The sequence below is a fragment of the Glycine max genome, chromosome 20, assembly GCF_000004515.6.
Source record: "Glycine max cultivar Williams 82 chromosome 20, Glycine_max_v4.0, whole genome shotgun sequence".
NCBI lineage: Eukaryota > Viridiplantae > Streptophyta > Magnoliopsida > Fabales > Fabaceae > Glycine > Glycine max.
Genome location: NC_038256.2, coordinates 225,079 through 240,513, shown reverse-complemented (window position 1 = coordinate 240,513; position 15,435 = coordinate 225,079). Strand labels below are relative to the sequence as shown.

General features: G+C 33.8%; 2 protein-coding genes and 1 long non-coding RNA gene across 3 annotated transcripts; all 3 read right to left on the bottom strand.

Moving 5' to 3' along the window:
• Nucleotides 1-1,519: 1,519 nt before the first annotated feature.
• Nucleotides 1,520-5,716, bottom strand: LOC100785995 (chaperone protein dnaJ C76, chloroplastic). The gene is made up of 4 exons (XM_014773046.3): nucleotides 5,229-5,716; nucleotides 4,131-4,387; nucleotides 2,379-2,559; nucleotides 1,520-2,233 (listed from the first exon to the last, which is right to left on the bottom strand). The coding sequence occupies exons 1-4, from the start codon at nucleotides 5,640-5,642 to the stop codon at nucleotides 1,610-1,612; spliced, it is 1,476 nt and encodes a 491-aa protein (XP_014628532.1). The 5' UTR covers nucleotides 5,643-5,716; the 3' UTR covers nucleotides 1,520-1,609.
• Nucleotides 5,717-9,420: 3,704 nt separating this feature from the next.
• On the bottom strand, nucleotides 9,421-11,280 carry LOC121174252 (uncharacterized). The gene is made up of 2 exons (XR_005890172.1): nucleotides 10,553-11,280; nucleotides 9,421-9,663 (listed from the first exon to the last, which is right to left on the bottom strand). It is a non-coding gene; the product is annotated as an uncharacterized lncRNA (long non-coding RNA).
• Nucleotides 11,281-12,935: 1,655 nt separating this feature from the next.
• On the bottom strand, nucleotides 12,936-14,562 carry LOC100784934 (protein MOS2). The gene has a single exon (XM_003556550.5). The coding sequence runs from the start codon at nucleotides 14,419-14,421 to the stop codon at nucleotides 13,246-13,248; it is 1,176 nt and encodes a 391-aa protein (XP_003556598.2). The 5' UTR covers nucleotides 14,422-14,562; the 3' UTR covers nucleotides 12,936-13,245.
• Nucleotides 14,563-15,435: the final 873 nt, after the last annotated feature.

Below are 15,435 nucleotides of genomic sequence, written 5' to 3'. Positions count from 1 at the left end.
GTCGACTATCTAACTAGCTCAAAACCCCTTTATCTCTTAATTAAATATACTTAGATTGCTAACCATTCTTTTATTCTTTGATTGTTTTCAAATAAACTACATTGTGAATGTTGAATATAATTGAAAATTGTCTATTCCACCCAGAGTTACATAGATTTACAGTCAATGGAAAATAAGTTTGGACTATAAATAAAAGCAATTCAATTGCTTATATATATATATATATATATATATATATATATATATATATATATATATATATATATATATATATATATGTTTTATTATGCCATATAATTGCAAGAAAGAAAAATCATAATTCCATGTGCATCTAGCTGTCTGCAAGTGGATTTCTTTGTCACTATGTTATCCAACAATTTGAGGAATAATTAATAAAAAAAAGAATAATTGGAAGTGTTTATGTTGCATACGCAACAGAACAGATATTGCTTTTAAAGCTTCATTGGAATTATATAGCTAATAGTGATTGGTAACAGGATGTCTCCATGTGCCTTATCAATTATAGTTTGTACTTTGTAGTCAAACATTGCTATGTGTGTGTATGAAGGAAATATCTTCATGGGGATGGGAATTTAGCATGTGAACAGCGTGTGGGGGATGGTTTTACATGGGTAACAATTTCGATTACACCCTACAAATTGTAGGGACTAAAACTATAGTATAAAAAAACAAACTTTTAATTGTTAGTTGAAATCTATTAATGTAATTTATTAAATTAAAAATATTTGTTGAATTAATTGATAAATATAAAGATACATATTTGTATATTTTTAATATAAATTATTTTTTATTTTGTAAATACATGGACATTGTTGAGACCGTCTACCGTGGTGCCAGGAAGGGACGTGGTCTCGTCATGGCTCCCAAAGATTACTCCAGCAAGTACCGCTACTAGTTTCTTACTTCTCTTCTTGCATCTGATTTCTACTCTTTAATTCATAAGATTAAGTTCCACATAGATGGATTTTCTCTTTTTTTTCGGACGGGAACCAGCTCGATAATGTTTTCTATATATACAACTCACGAGTTATATTGAAAATTAGTCAGCATAAGTTAAAATCTTGCTCAATTCGCATAGTTTATACTTTATGGCATCTTGCTTATTTATTTGTGCTCAAGCATAACGCTGAAAGGTATGTGAAGCATACAGTAATAATATCCAAGTTACAAGGATAAAGAAATGGATACACACGTTCATCAAAATATTCCCTTGCCAATATTTATGCAAAGTGAACCAACAAAGTCACCTTTAAGACATCAAGTAGAATTTTCAATGTCTTTGGTGACCAGATGGAAGGAAAGCTGCATGAAACAAGAAAGTGGTAAATTTTAAATCCCAACAAGTTTGGGTTAATATTTCAAAGCTGAGTCAGAGAATTGATAAAGTATAGCATTCTTAATGGCTAAATTGTTATACTTATACATCATCTACTGTGAATGTGATTCATGTGTTTCTTTACATACCTTACAGTTTATTACATGTGTGTGTATATATATATATATATATATATATATATATATATATATATATATATATATATATATATATATTTTTACCTGTAAAATTTAAAGCTCCTAATATATACTTCTACCTATTTCTATTTCCAATTATGGACAAAAGTTCTGTAATTGCCATTCCAATCATATACCATGTAGCTGCTGCCAGGGTACACTGCAACCAAGAGCTGTTAACAATTTGCAGAGCTAGAGAACCAGCCACATGTTGTTGCAGTTTACTTGTTGACTCAACTGTGTGTATTTGAACTGTAACCACTGCAGTCAATGCAGTAATTATTGGTAATCCCCATCTGATAGGGCTATTTCGATTCTCATATGTTTCATGATCACTTGCATTTGTTTTTTTCTGTCCTGTGGTCGTAACTGAAGGCTTTTCAAGTGGGGTTGGAGTAGTAGTACTTCTAGTTGAAGATGGAAGAGCATGAGTTGATGGAGTCCAATACTCCTCAGGATGAATGAAATTTAATGGGGTTTGATGTTTGGTCCTTGTCCTATCTCGTACTTTCTTCCTTGCGACCGCATCTCTGAGCTTGCTGATATCCGGTTCAGGCAATTTATATACAACTCTTGTCATGCCTTTTTCTGATTTTGATGAGCTACTACTTGATCTAGGTGTTTGCCAGTATAACCAATTGGAAATTGATCTTATTGCCTGAATTGCTGACATTCTTGATTCTCTTTGGAGGTCTGTTTCCTGAATGAGATGTTAACTAGTTAATCCATGAAGTAGAGAATGAGTGGGGAATACAATACAAGCATTGAAGATTTAGCATAATGAAGACACATTCTTATGACCATTCTTACTTTCTATGTAGTCCTGCATTAAATGTCAAACTAACCTTAGAACACTTATTAGCCTTTTCCATTGCTTCCTGGAATCTAGTCTGAAATTTCTCCACATCTACAAATATATTAGAGACACGAGCACCGGCTGTGTGAGCTGCACCTACTCTTACATTGCCACGTGGCTGCTTGGACATCAAGAACTCCAAAGCTGCAAGGTTGGACCTCTCAACAACCCTATTTTATTCCAAAGAAGAAGAAGAATGGTCGTTAACAAGAACTAAAATGAAAAGGGGAGAACCGTGATTTAAAAACTCCTGACCAACACAATTATCATGTTTGTCCTTAAGTCACAATTCTTCCAAAGAATAATGGCTACTCTTTAATATTCAACAATTGCTGCTTGCAAACTACAAATGTGAAATAGGTGAAAGCAAAGATCTTGCTTTACAAAACAATTCAACTATAAAGTAGAGATATTGTAAGTTGTAACTTTCTTCTTGATTTGAAACAAGAAATTTCACTCATACGAGAGAATGGCTGCAACATGGCAGATTATTCTAAGATAAAAAGGAAAGAGAACTTCCATGTAATTGGGGAAGAAATAATCTTTTAAATAAAATCAAAGTGAACAAACAAAAAATTAGCAAATAGAGGAACACCAGTATGAATCCAAAAGAATGTCGTATTCTCAAATAACTAAAAAATGAAGGCTATCTATAAATTTTCAAGCACTGTGGTCCAACCAATGTAACATTACTTCTAAGATTGCAGTCCAAAGAGAACCATTCTAACCTGGTTACTTGGAGAACTCCTTAATCAATCAACATCATCATCTCTAATTTGTGCACAAAAATCAACATTTAATGGATCAAAGTTAAATCCAGGAGAATCTTAGCCGAACAGATATGATTGGTAAGAAGTTAACTAGATCAATGGATCCAGTACTTTATATGCAATAAGCTTCATATCTGCTGTCTAAATTCCGAAACAATTTTGTCTCTGTATAGCTAAGCTGTAAATAATTTAAAATTTCAAAAATAGTTGTTAATAGAAGTATAGTAAAAAGTTGGCAGACAATAAAAACTTCGTACCCCATTGCCCAGAGGTTCTTCGCTATGCGAAGGTATGGGGGAGGGATGTTGTACGCAGCCTTACCCTTGCATATAAAGATAAAAAAAAAAGCAGCAAAAAATATACTTGAAACAAAGTAAGGAATTATCAACATTGTATGGAACCAAAATAAGAATTATCAAGCAGATCCAACTTTCATCATATAGCTACTTTTTCATTCATAACATTTTCTCATCCCTGATGCTATCTGCAGGAAAATTGCACAACCATTTCCTAGCAAAGATGATAAATTCAGATATCAATTGCCAACACCTATACATCAGTATTGTAAGCTCAAATTCTAGAACAAACCATCAGCTAATCATCAGCTAATTAGGTTACCCCTCTCCCAATCTCCCATTTTGGGAAGAAAGGTTATAACTCAATCCTCTGAAGTTCTTTGCAACTCAACAAAGATACTAGAAACAAGCTAGTAGTTCTTATAATTAGAAGTATCAAAATTGCAGGAGAGAACGGTAATGGGGCCTTCCATGCCAGATTAGAATTTTAAGAAATTTAACTTTAAGATAGTATAACCTGAAGGTGTGCAACAATTTACCACATAATATGACTCTATATATTATGGTATTGCACGATATAAATCACAACAAATAAGGTATTGATTATGTAACAATTAAAAAATAGTTATAATGATTCCCATCTTGATCCAGAATGGTATATATACACACACTTACGAAATGCAATTGACAGGACAAGATTCTATTGCCTCATCAATTTTGTTTGGGGAATCAGCCCACTGAGAAACAACCCTTGCTCTTCCATAAACTGATTCAACAGCAAAAGTCTTTTCAGCTAACAAAGCACATTTCAGGCAACCAACACATTTGATTTCATCGACAAATATTGCCCGCTGCTCACTTTCTGACCCACACCAGACCGAGTATATGGGTCTGCCAGTGAAGCCTTTGAATTCTGAACTTTTTGCTTGCTCCTGCACAACATCAACATTTTCTCAAATTAAGCAATATCAACATCAAAAAAAAAATATGAATTGACAATTAATTTCCCTTGAAACATTATGCAAAAACATAGATTCACTGACACGCTCCCAGTTCAAACGCAAATTTTCATTATTTTCTGTTTTTCTTTGTCCTATTAAACAAGCAGCATATTCATCTCATGACCCAAATACTATTTTGTAATCATAGACTAGAAATTGGACTAAGTCCCAATTCGGATAAACTCCTGAACAACCACTTAAAAGGAAAAAAATAAAATAAAATGAATCAAACTTCTGGTATAAGTTAAGATTAACCAATAGCCAGAGTTTAATTCCTATATACTCATGCGGTTAACCAATCAGAAATTATGTTAGATATGACTTTTATGGTAATTGTTGTAAGAATCAACAAAATTTCCTTACGTCTCAATTTATGATAAGATGATAGATTAAAAGCACTTCACACTACACAGACTGTTTAATTACTCTTAACCATATGCACCTTAACTTTCTCAAAAGATAATTTCTGACTTCTCTATAAACACTTACAAACTTAAGAGAAACTAACGTTATAACTTTAGAAAGTCTTAAGCTTGTACAATTAAACAGCTCTCATTAGAAGCTGATCCAAACTAATCCTAAAACTTGAATTGGGTAGAACAAATCAACAGTCATAGAGAAACACAAATGATGAGTTGGCATTCGGCAACCACATCATAACATGAGATGAGTAATGAGTTGTTTCTATTGGAATGTTCACAAGAAGAAAAGCATAGAATTTGAGGGAATTGAAGCAAAAGAAAGAAAGAAGAAAGATTAAATTAAAAATAACCTTATCATAGGCAAGGCGTGCATTTGGGTCAGAGAGAATGGAATAAGCTTCGTTGAGTATGATGGCCATGTCATGGCCAGCAGGACCAGCAATGTCAGGGTGGCAGCGCTTCTGAAGAGAGCGATACGCCACTTTGACCTGTGACTGATCACAAGAGCTGTCAATGCCCAGAAGGTCATACAAGTCAAAGTCCATCATGGTTGATGATGATGATGATGCCTTGCATGTGAGAGTGGAGGTGGAGGCATTGGACTTAGAGAAACACTTGTTGTGGAGATTTGAAGGGTGAAATCCAAGTGGTTTTTTGATGATGTAGGAAGGAAGGCGTGCAGATGCAATAGTTGCCATGTTGTTGATGATGGAATAATAATGAGTGTAAGAGGAAGAAGCTAAGGGAAAAGGATAAGACATCATCGTATCATATGGTAGAGTTTGATCACGTACGGCTCCAATATAATTCTATGACCCACAACACAACAATGATGCAAGATATTTTGCATTCTCACATCACTTTTCCTGAAAACGATGCAAGATACTTATGCTACCTAATTCTTCAACTATATGATACACGGCGTTAGGGAAAGCGTCGTGTAGAATTAAAATTTTATGAAAAATGCTATCAGTGTCATTAAGAAATTTCAATGTAAAATCATTTTTTTTGGAAAACATAGGTCACTCCTTTGTGATTTTTAATACAATTTCAATACTTAAAAATTTTCTATTTAATGATTCCTTACCCGGTGTGTGGACACTAGCTAGTCAGCAGGGGGTCTAAATTTTATATATCCTGTCCGAATATGAGTTAGAATATTTTAAGAGTTTTACATGAATGTTTTTAATTTTTTTTTTCTTTATATCTTAATGTCTTTTAATATATGTTTTTCATCTTTATTTTTATATTAAATTTCAATATTGTTTTCTAAAATATTATCAATAACTAAAAACAATCCCGTAACACGTTTATCATTAATGTAAAATATAATTTATATATTTAAAAATATTTATTTATTATATAAAATATGTTAAAATTATATTTGAGGATATCTATGATGATACATGCAGCAAGCTGCTGTCAGATATTAGTTTGGTATGAACATGCAACAAAATTGGGAACTTGCTCTAATAAGTGTTTAACACTTTGACCCTATCCTGTAGTGGTCTCAAACTCAGAGAGAGTCACTGATCCAATTAGTTTTAATTTGTTAAGTAAGTTCAGTTATGGGGTGGAGTTAAGGAGATGTCCGAAGCGAGGCCCTGCAAAATCGCCATGCTTGTTAGGGAGAAGCACATCTATACTGGTCAATTGGTCATTGTCATTTCCAACACATGGGACAGTTTGTTATGGAGAAGCACATCTATACTGAATCATTTCATAAACCAAAAACAGAACAAGGAAAGATCATTTCATCCACAAGAATCAGACAAAGGATTCAACATACTATAAAACATATCCAAATTGTTGCTTGGAACAAATCCTGATCCTTCCCATCAGATCTTCCTGCAGTTTCAGCTTACGTGTTTGGTTGTCTTGTTGGGGTTTCCACTTGTTTTGGAATGAGGGGATTGTGATTCTGGAAGGAAGACAACTTCTTCATGCCTTTTGTTCTTTGGAAAATGGAGAAACAAGACCAAGAAGAAGAATTCGTCTCAAGGGGAGTTTTTTTCCCCCACATTTTTAAAACCAAGCTAATAAATTTATTATAAAAATAAATCCTAACTAGAGAATGTTTTGTTAAAAACTATATTAAATTAAATAATAGAACATTATATTATATTAAAAAAATCATAATTAAAGAAAAATATTATATTATTTAGATAAAAGGAAATAAATTAAGTGCAAAATTTTCTCTACTACTTGTTTAGATGTATAAAAATGAAAGTAGAAATAAATAAATAAATATATTATATAAAAAAATGTTTTTATATAATCTAAAATTAATTTTTTACCATCATTTTTTTCTTTAACATGAAAGTATTTAGAAGATATTACATCAATGACTCTTGAAGTTTTGTAAAATTAATGAATCACTCACAAAATTATATACAACAAGGACCAAATCAATAATGTTTGTTAGTTTGTTCAAGAGGTAGTTTTGAAAAAAATATTAATTTAGAACTCTTTCAGTTAAATTAAACAATTTTATTAATACATGTGAATTAATTAATTCAACCTAGCTTATAATAAATAAGATAATGCATAGAAAAATATTCCTGTACTTTTAAAACAATTAAGAGAGGTTAATGTAAAAGGACAAAAAAATGACAAATGCTAGCGGCACTCCCTCTCTCTATCTAATATCATTTTGACCTCTCTTCAAGTTGTTAGAGTTTATTGGAAATCACTGGTAAATTGTGCTTCTCGTTTAATATAGTTAATTTATATATTTGTTCACAAATTTAAAAATGTTAAGTGTCGGTGATCGTAAAAAAAGGGGGAAATCAAAGAAAAAGTTGTAAGTGTATAAATATTGGATACAGTATAATGTGATATGTACCGAAGAAGGGTATCACAAGAAAGGACATAAATAACGAACTGGTTTCCTGGCAGTTACAGAATATGCTGTTTCAGTTTTGCTAACTGTCCCTTCACAATCAATTCATCAAACGTATACATAACATAACATACTCAATTCTTGGATTCACACAAATTCAACCTTTTTGCGTGCATGCAAGTAAAAGGTAAAAAATAGATATGAACAGCAAAAGGAAAAGAGTCTCTGCCATGCCACTAAGTTTACATTCAGTTGTCAAAATAGTTGCAAACTTGCAGTATTAATTGTCTATGTAGTGTATACACTATCATTTGACTGTGTATTTATTCCTTGTGATCTTGATGATGATGTCATGATAATCACGCATGGCATGCCATATGCCAATGTATCCATCTCTGTACTTTAACTCCTCCCTCGTTTCCAACCCAATTATCTAATTTATCAAAATTAAGAAAAGTAATTAATTTAGTCATTAACAATAATAAATTTGCCTTAAATTTATAATTGTTATACTTTATATACATTCCAGTGGTAATTAATTTCAGAGGCAGATTCAGGAAAACACTTGTGCATAGTTCCCCCCCCCCCCCCCCTTTTTGTGGTGTTTTGAAGATCTTCCTGAATAAAAGTTAATGCAATCGCTTTCCGTTACTTTGCCTGTTCTATGCATTGGTTGCCTCTCATAAAGTTGGGTAGTGACGCGTTACATATAAAGCAGTATTTGAAGTTGAAAATATTTAAGCACTGGTTGCGACAGTTCTTTGATGTTTTGCTTACTATTAGTTTCAATTCACTAACAACTTGAACATGCTTTAATATTCAAATTTAAAGTACTAATCATGAATTTGGCTTTATATACAGTGTATTTATGAAAATAACACAATCAATGGAGAATTTGTTTATCTGTAAGAACATTGATTTACATTCAGTTTGTCCCTAATGAAAACATTAATGGAGAATTTTTTTCTTTCTTTTTTTACTACAAAATTTTATTCTATTTAGTCACCATAGTTTCATCTCTTTATTAATTTGTATCTCTCCAAGAAACAACCGTCTTCCTAGTTCCTAGTAACTCCTCATCAATTTTTCTGACTGTCATGGGAACCAAAGGCAAGCATCAAACAGTAAAGCCTGTTTTGAATGCCAGATTTCTGTAAGATTTTCAAGATTATTTTGATTTCCTAGTGTAATGTCTGGTGCCCCAACAAATCTCTAACTTTCCTTTTGAGGGGAAAAGGTGTCTAAATTAAGTAGCAAATTAAATGAGCTTTTACTTTTGTGGTCATGTCCATTTTGAAGCAACAAGATTTTATTTTATGCCACATTATTCCGGAATTATTTGGAAAGTAGTCCATAATAAAAGTAAAATGTTTCAAATTCTAGCAAATTGATCAATCCATCAAGGGAACTCTTGTTTCTCTATGTGTAGCTAATTGCAAAAAAACTTTCTATGCAAAACAAAGTAAACTATACATGATATTTTCTCAACAATCTGAGTGACAAAATAAAAATTATAATGATGCTTTTCATCACGTGCATACTCATCCATTTAATTTCTCCAAATTTGTTTTGTTAGTTTCATTGTTGCAATCTGGTAAATTTGTATAGTAATTAATGTCTAATTGCCTAATAACTATTAAATATATTTTAGGTTGGAGGAAAAGCCTCCAAGGGTGGAAGTTGGTGTCTCTGAAGAAGAATTCGATGCTAGAGATGCTTGATATATAAAAAGATCAAATAAAATGGGTGCACCAAAAGCTTCAAGATGTGGAAGAAGAACAACAACAATGACTGGTAAAAGTTCAATTACTCCGCGGACAGCGAGATATGGCTCACGCAAACTGAGAAAATTTGATTTAGCTGATCTAGAATGAACCAATACGATTCCGGAGTGTCCAACATACCACCCATCAGAGCATGAGTTTGAGCATCCTTTAGTTTATCTGCAGAAGATTGCACCTGAGGCTTCTGAATATGGTATTTGATAACTGGTTATGGATTTTTTTTCTTTTAATTACATGTAGTGCATCACTGTGTTGTGTTGATGAGGTAAGGGATTCATCTGTCATTAAAATGTTTATACCAAGAATTCCCTTTGTATAAGAAATTGATGCAGAAAATTAGTATGGTTTGTAAATAAGTTGGCATTTTTGCCATACAATGTCCAATTGCTATAATGACATTTGATTATTCAGATGCTGATCAGTATAATCACTTTTATCTTGCAAATACAAATGCCGGGACTACTTTAGAAGTGAAGTAGGGGGGAAATGAGGGAAATTAAATGGATAAAGAATTGCAGCACTCATTCATGTCTGATTTTCTTACATCCATTTTGTTTGTCCTCCTAAGCGTATACTAGGGATGCTACTTAGTGTCTCTTCCAATTCTCCATGTACTTTCCTTTGGTCTTCTTTCTCAAAGTGTCCAAATCACAAATTAGAAGAAGGATTTATTTTAAACCAGAATAATTTGTTCAAACAGGAAAGAATTATCTACAATAGAACAAGTACTTACTGCATTTTTCTGTCTTTTTTTTACATGTATTCTAATTGTTTCATCCTCATATTTCAGGTATATGCAAAATTGTTTCTCCAATTGCAGCCTCTAACCCAGCTGCTTTTGTCTTAATGAAAGAGAAAAAAGATTTCAAGTTTGAAACAAATGTACAGCCTCTTCGTCTTTCTAAATGGATTGATGAAAAGGATATAATATCCTTTTCTCTGAGAGGCAGGTAAAACAATATCACGCTTTTAAGATTTTGTGCTACTTAATTTATGTAAAATAAAATGATTGTTGGTTGTCATTGTTTCAACTAGAAAATATACATACCATGAATTTGAGGATCTTGCAGACAAGGCTTTTTTCAGTAGATTTCATAGTTCAGGAGGTCTTCCTTCTTCATATGCGGAAAAGGAGTTCTGGCATGAGATGGGCTCTGGAGAAAGGGAAACAGTTGAGTATGGAGTCAATGTTGAAGGTAGTGCCTTTTCATGTGATCCTAATGACAGACTTGGAACAAGCAAATGGAACTTGAAGGTTGTTTTTTTCAGACTTTATGCTGACTTCATTTCTTCTTAGTGTTTTCTTTTAACAACAGCACTCCGGCAACTGATTTTTGGTTGCCATACATTGCTTCTAAAACTGTAGAGTCTGCTATTAGAAGTTAATATATTGATTGTTATTTGCAGCAACATTCATTCATGCATGTATTTATTGTTTCATTAATATATTGCATTTGATTTCAGAATTTCTCACGGCTGCCACAATCCCTGTTACGTTTAGTCGACAGGGAAATTCCCGTAAGCAAGCAATTTTTGAAACCTAAGAAGAATTCACTGTTACGTTTAGAAGTTACAATTTTTACTTTCTATTTCCGATGCAAAATTTTAGGGAATAACTGATCCTATGCTTTACATTGGGATGCTGTTCAGTATGTTTGCATGGCATGTAGAAGATCATTATTTGTACAGGTATATCTAAGAACAATCTGCTTTTCCACTTCCTTAGCCATTGACCATTGTTAACTTTAAGTTGTCAGATCTTGATATATATTTATGTTTTCTTCATAGCATAAATTATCATCACTCGGGTGCAAATAAAACTTGGTATGGCGTGCCTGGTTATGCAGCCTCTCAATTTGAAAAGACTGTCTTACAACATGTGTACTCTAATAAGATCTTAACAAAACATGGAGACGATGGAGCTTTCAAGTTTCTTGCACAGAAAACAACCATGTTCCCACCAAATGTCATGTTACAACATGATGTGGCAGTTTACAAAGCTGTGCAGAAGCCAGGAGAGTTTATCATCACCTTTCCTAGAGCATATCATGCTGGATTTAGTCATGGTAATCTACCATTCTCTTTGCAGGTGTTAATTGTGAATTTGACTACACGTGTACAGTGACATACAAAATCTAGTTTTAGATATGCATTAGAGTTTAATTTTCAGGCATGGTCAGGGTAAGGATTTTTGTATTGTTAACCAATATCAGAAAACATTTGAAGTATAACCTTTAGAGTAATTGCTATAAAAATCAACAAACTTATCAAACATGACAATTTATAATAAGATAACTTTGTAAAAATATTTTATACTGTCAAGACATTCTAATTAAATTCTCTCAATTATTTGATTCTTTTTGTTGATCCTAGGTTTTAACTGTGGAGAAGCAGTAAACTTTGCTAATGGTGATTGGTTTCAACTTGGGGCTGCAGCTAGCAGGCGTTATGCACATCTCAGAATGATGCCTTTAATTCCATATGAGGAACTTCTTTATAAAGAGGCAATGCTGGTTTACAAGTCCTCAAGAGTCAGAAGTTACAAGAAGAAGCCTGAAGACACAGCATCTTATCAAGCTATTATGCTGCCTTTCTTGCATCTTATGCAATCTTAAAAGACCTCCCTCTTGCGACTGAACAGTTCAAGAAAGTTGCCGAGTTCTTCAAATACATCAGGTTCTCAGATATGCAGCCTTTGCCACAGGGATTGTTACGTAGCTTACTTGCTGTGCAAGTACTGCTTTTCTCATCCAATTTGTCTTTTCCATGGTATGACATGATTAATACATTCATTTTGAGAATTTTTATTTGAATTGCTTCACTTATTGATAGGTGGACATGCTTTCAGTTAATATGTAGATGTAGACTTCAAGAAGATTTGAGACTTAAAGTCAATCCAATAGTCAGACGAACACTTAAAGTCAATCTAATTCTAGTTTGGAAATTGTTTGAACATATCAATTTTTTAAAAACAAACAGCTGAGGTAACTTGATCGCAGGTGCTCAAATCCCAGTGGCCCTTTGCCTTAACTTGGCCTATCTTTCAGTCCCCAGATCATAAACTCTCTTCTAAATTATATAAAGAGAACAGCATAGAAAGCAAAAAAAATCCACTGACCAAGAAGAAGCAACTGTAAGACCAAATTCATACCAATGAAACATATAGGTCCATAGAATGCCCAGCATCAGCAAGCGATAGGCATAGACTAGAGGGCAACATAAGAACAGATAACTCGCTTTTGTCACATAACAGGACAAGAAAGCTCATAAAACTAAAGTTTCTGATTGGTATTTCATCCACAAGAATCAGACAATGGATTCAACTTAATAGAGACCCCACTAAGGTTCTCACAAATCGGTTAGAAGGAACTATAACTACAACTAACAAAAATCATGGCTGCACTGCGGCTTTACAGGTTGAGATGAAATCATACCAAAAGTAAACAAAGTTAATAACAAATGTCTTAAATACAAGAAGATGCCACACCATTTTACAGAGTATAGCAGTGTAACTGAACAAAGAAAATAGATTATTGTTACAAAGCTAACTTTTCTTCCTATGGTACTAGCTAGTTCAATCAATATATGAAATGAAAGACAACACTTTAAAATAAAAGTTATAATTTTAGATGGATAATCATCCTTAAATTATCATGGGGCATTAAAATGAAGAGAAAAAAAAACTGCAAGATTCCAAAGATGCATACTTGCATATCTGTTGATCCATATGAAAGTACAGAATCAATGTCCCAATAAGCTTGGGTCCCCTATATACTCTGCAATCTGTTCAAGTTTCACATTGAGCAGCTCATGGGTATCAGCATCCCTAACTATGGCAGTTTCCTGGTCCAAATCCCTCTCTGCCATACTCCCGTACACACCCTTGTATTTACCAGCCAACACAAGCACCGGTCCCCCACGTTTCGGTATCACTGTCTCGAGAACATCTTGTGACACTCCTTGAACAATCTCCCGGTTCTCATCCATAGATATATCACAAGTAGTAGGCCCAACAACATCCAGAACCTCCCCCTTCTTCAAATACAACCGCCCCCCTTTCAAATCCCGGCTAATCACCCTAACACGAATGTGACTTGTAAGCCAGGAAACCTTCCTATGATCCACCACTCTCCTCTCCTCTTTCCTACCAACATCAACTCTCTTCTCCTTTCTCCTATTAACATCCCCTCTCTTCTCCTCCACCTCATCCCTACCGCGCTTACTCTTTGACACTTTATCCTCACGCTGAGTCTTCAACTCCTTCAATTTCCTCAAACACCTCTCTTCCTCCTTAGAACCCAATTCAGCAACATCACCAACCTTCACCTTCACCTTCACCTTCTCTCCACTTCTTGAAAGCTCCAAAACAAGATAATCATCCCCAATCCTAGACACAACACTACCCTTCAACCCAGCATCTCTTCCCCCAACAATCCTAACAACCTTCTCCTTCTTCTCCTTCTTCTTGTTGTCCTTCTCATTGTTGCTCAGAACGAGCGCCGCAGGAGCATCACCGACAAACCCTAATCCTTCCTTGGCAGTTCTCCGTTTGATCTCCACCACCTTCACGTCCTCCTTGGCGTTCCTCCCAATCCCCATTCCTTCCTTCCAGCCATAGCCGGCGAGCAGTGCCGCGCCGTAGCCCTCGACGGCGACATCCTTGAACTCCTCCATCCCCTGGTCCTCCGGCAGCCTCTCCAGGTCGCTTTTCAGCTTCTGCAGCGCCGTGGCCTCCAGCGGAACTCGACGCCGTGGGGCAGCACCATCACTGTCGTCTTTGTTGTTTCCTTCTGGATTTTTGTCGGCACGAACGTTGAGGCCGTAGGAGATGTCGGATTCGGGTTGGTCCCCGTCGGTGTGGAGTTCGAAGGCGAGGGATTCGGCGTCGGCGGCGGTGGGGAGGTGGAGATTCTTCATCTTCTTGAAGGGTTGCCATTGGTTTTGGATTGGGGGAATTAGGGTTTTGGGGGCGGAGGTGGGAGCGGGTTTGGAAGGGTCGAATTCGGTGATGAGGTATTTGGTCCCGCCGGTGTCGTTTTGGGATCAAATTTTACCCATCCATGGAAACTAACTTTATAAATATACTTTATATTTTTATTTTTATACTTTAAAAATATTTTTTTGATTTTTATAATTTTAATTTTAATTTTTTATAGTTTGAAAGTAATAGTTTTAATTTTTATCATTTATATTTTAATTACCTTCTAATTATCAAAAAAAATATAAAAATAATTAATTATTAATTATTTTTTATTATAAATTATCTTATAATAAATTAATTATGAATTATTTGTTAATATTTTTATAGTTAATTGTAATTGATAATATTAATCATATTTTAATGATAAAAATTAAAAAGGAATTAAAATATAAAAATTAAAAAGATCACTTTCAAATCATAAAAATTAAAAAAGAATTAAAATATAATTAAAAAAATCACTTTCAGAGACTAAAAAAAAATTAAAACATAAATTAAAGAAATTAAAAAATCATTTTTATAAAAATTAAAAGATAAAATAATAGAATTATAAGAAATAAATGAGTAATTAATTTTATTTAAGAAAAAGGGAGACTAATTCCCCTCTCAAAATTGAGTAATGAAAAAGGTTATAAAGCTCACAAAGGCAGAATAATTGTTTTCAAAATCTGATATGCTTCTTAACCTTTTCTGTTTCGATAAAATTGTACTAGCACCAGGACATGTCAACCAGCCAAATGTTGTTGTAAAGAACCAATTCTTATTTGATAACTATCACAAAAAATTACAAAACAAAAATATAGCCAAACTAAGAATAATTTAGAAATAAGGCAAATCTGCACTGATTTAAACATGTAGTTACCACATAAATCAGTTTTAGACCCCTTTTTGAGTTATCTACACCCTTATTGTTTATTCCCAAGGCTATCTGATACTATACACTTTTGACATGT

Coding starts and splice junctions, on each gene's coding strand:
- LOC100785995 (XM_014773046.3), bottom strand. CDS start 5,642: ATGATGTCTTATCCTTTTCCCTTAGCTTCTTCCTCTTACACTCATTAT. Junction 2,560..4,130: donor TGTCCTGTCAATTGCATTTC/GTAAGTGTGTGT, acceptor GGAATAAAATAG/GGTTGTTGAGAGGTCCAACC. Junction 2,234..2,378: donor AGGCTAATAAGTGTTCTAAG/GTTAGTTTGACA, acceptor CATCTCATTCAG/GAAACAGACCTCCAAAGAGA.
- LOC100784934 (XM_003556550.5), bottom strand. CDS start 14,421: ATGAAGAATCTCCACCTCCCCACCGCCGCCGACGCCGAATCCCTCGCC.